At 32.5% G+C, this 2903-nt stretch overlaps 1 protein-coding gene across 1 annotated transcript; it reads left to right on the top strand.

The window, feature by feature from the left end:
- The first annotated feature begins 281 nt into the window (after positions 1-281).
- On the top strand, positions 282-1256 carry LOC150092094 (zinc finger BED domain-containing protein 5-like). Its single transcript, XM_090415314.1, has one exon. It carries the CDS (start codon positions 282-284, stop codon positions 1254-1256), a length of 975 nt encoding a protein of 324 aa, XP_090271440.1.
- The last annotated feature ends 1647 nt before the right edge of the window (positions 1257-2903 follow it).

The following is a 2903-nucleotide window of genomic DNA, read 5'->3' as shown; positions in this document are numbered from 1 at the left end:
TTTTTCTCTGCTTGTGAGGTTGACTTTTAAAATGTTACGTTTTTATTATGTTAACTTTTTATTTATTATATATCTTTGTAGAACTCGTAATATAAATACATGTTATGCACCATTAATTTCCTTATATAATCCACATATGCGTAGTGTACTTTATAGACCTATTTATTTCCCTTTCAGTTGCTAATCCCATGCATAAAATGAGTAATGCAAGCAAAAAAAAAAGTTTGTCAGTATTCAGATGAGTATTTGAAGTTCGGTTTCATACCCACCCCTCAGAATGAATGGTCACCACTCTGTATATTGTGCAAACATTGCTTGACCAACGAATCAATGAAAAAAGTTGTCTCGAAGCACATTTGAAGGTGAAACACAGCGCTTATGTGAACTGTGAATTGAACCTATTTAAGTCTCTAAAGGAGAAGTTTGAGAAAAGATCAACAATAGATTCATTGTTCTCTGTAAGAACTGCTACCCAAAATCGTATCCTTGAAGCTAGTTATGAAATTTCTCTGCTCATAGCTAAATCAGGAAAAAATCATACAATAGGGGAGGATTTAATTAAACCAGCACTATCAACTTTTCTCAAAACAGTTCTGGAGAAAGATGACAAAGCTATCAAAGGAATGCCACTGAGCAATGAGACTGTTAGCAGAAGAATAGATGAGATGGCTAAAGATGTGGAAACACAACTTATTGAAAAGTTGAGATCAAGGAAATTCTCAATACAGTTGGATGAATCAACTGTAAGAGACAGTGAGACTGTATTGATGGCCTATGTAAGATATATTGACAATGGTGAATTTACTGAAGAGATATTGTTCTGTGAAGCATTGAAAACCACCACTACTGCCTACTATTGTATAAATATATACAATAAACTCAAAAATTATTTAGATGATGCTCGAATATCGATGAAAAATATTATATCTTGTGGTACAGATAGCGCGTCAGTTATGATGGGCAAGAAACGTGGCTATTTAAAATTAATGAAGGATGACAATCCTGAAATGTTGCTTGTGCACTGTGTTATTCACAGAGAAAATTTAGTTTCCAAAAAACTTTCACCTGTTCTAAATGAGATATTGAATTCAGTTATAAAATGTATCAACACTATCAAAGCTAATGCCAAATGTGAGCATCTCTTCAAACAATTTTGCGAGGATAAAACTGCTAACCATGTAAGATTACTACTTCAACACCGAGGTGAGGTGGTTGTCGGAAGGGAATTGCTTGAGAAGATTCATGGAACTATTTGATATTCTTAGTGAGTTTTTGAATGACAAATTTGAAATGAAACTCTTACAAACAGTTGATGATCAGCATTTGTGAGCTATTTGACAGATATCCATGAAAAACTGAATATGTTAAATAAGTAACTGCAAGGAGCAAATAAGACCCTTGTTGATGCAAAGGCCAAGATATTGGACTTCATTGCATTTCTGCAATTATGTCAAAATAATGTTTCAGCCAAAAAATTTGACCAATTTTATTGGCTAAATAAGTATGAGGTAACCGATGCTGCTGTGCTTGTTATTGTTGATCACCTAAGCAAAATGGCCTGTGATTTAAATGACAGATTTTCTGATTTAAAAGAAATTTATTTTCCATCTTGGATAACTCAGGCAATGCTAGTGGACCTAACTGTTGTGGCTATGAAGTATCAAGAACGCTCAGAAATGCAAAATGATGAGTCTATTAGAACTTTATTCAGCATGAAAAGAACAATGGTGGCTTTGTGACGAGACAGAAACGAAATACCGAAATTCAACTAGTTTTGCAAGAAAATTACTGTTGCCCTTCCCATTGTCATATTTAGCTGAATGTGGCTTTAGTGCTGTAAATGATTTGTTACTGAAAAAAAAAAATCGTCTGGATGTCACAAACTATGGGGATTTTAGATTGAAATTGACTAAATCAGTACCTCAAATAAAAACTCTTTGCAGCAGGCATCAAGATCAAGGATCGCATTAACTTGGATTTTATTTTCGAGAGTTGAGTTCGATTTATGTTTATAATATACAAAGTGTAATATAAAATTTATATTCATTGAAGATATATATATATATATATATAAAATATATTTTTTTACATGCTGAATAAAGTTCTAATAGACTCATCATTTTGCATTTCTGAGAGTTCCTGATACTTCATGGCAACAACAGTTAGGTCCACTAGCATTGGCTGAGTTATCCAAGATGGAAAATAAATTTCTTTTAAATCAGAAAATCTGTCATATATATATTCATTAATTATGTTCAAAGTCAAATTAAAAGCAGCTTAACCTGTGTTCTTTTTTATTTGAGGTACCTATTCATATTATGCTTTTTCAGAACTTGATTGACTAACGGGGGGCATCAAAATCTTTGAGACGTTGAGGTGGGCATGATCCAAAACAGGTTGAGAAACATACAGCTAAAATTACTCAAAAAAGAACAAGAACACTAGATGCATGTTTTAAAACGTATAATATCGGTTATTAAATTTCATGCAAAAGGAAATATGGTGTTCAGAGGAAGTTCAGATACTCTATATACAAATAATAATGGAAAATTTTTGAAACTAACTGAATTATTTGCCGAATTTGACAGCATATTACAAAAACATGTAGAATGCATAAAAACAATGAAATTCAATTACATTATTTAGGGAAATGTATACAAAATAAAATCATTAATAAAGGGTGTCCCAAAATTCACGCAAGATTTAAATTTAGTGCCATTTGTGCGGTAAAGTGTTGCCAATGAGAAAAAAAAAGACAGCGTGACAGCTGACAGTTCAGGGTTATTAAAAATGGAGCGCTACACGAAAGAACAATGCATTTTCATTGTTGAGCAATATTTTAAAAATAATGAAGGTTTGGCAGCTACAGTTCGCAATTTTCCTACAAAATATGGTCGGAATAG

The sequence above is a fragment of the Typopeltis vanoorti genome, unplaced genomic scaffold, assembly GCF_054136105.1.
Source record: "Typopeltis vanoorti isolate ZY-2024b unplaced genomic scaffold, IOZ_Tvanoo_1.0 HiC_scaffold_715, whole genome shotgun sequence".
In the NCBI taxonomy this organism is placed as follows: Eukaryota; Metazoa; Arthropoda; class Arachnida; order Uropygi; family Thelyphonidae; genus Typopeltis; species Typopeltis vanoorti.
Note: the sequence above shows the minus strand (reverse complement) of the source record. Positions and strands in the feature narration are given on the sequence as shown.

Excerpts from the sequence above, each read along its gene's own strand:
- LOC150092094 (XM_090415314.1), top strand. The coding sequence starts at position 282 with ATGGTCACCACTCTGTATATTGTGCAAACATTGCTTGACCAACGAATC.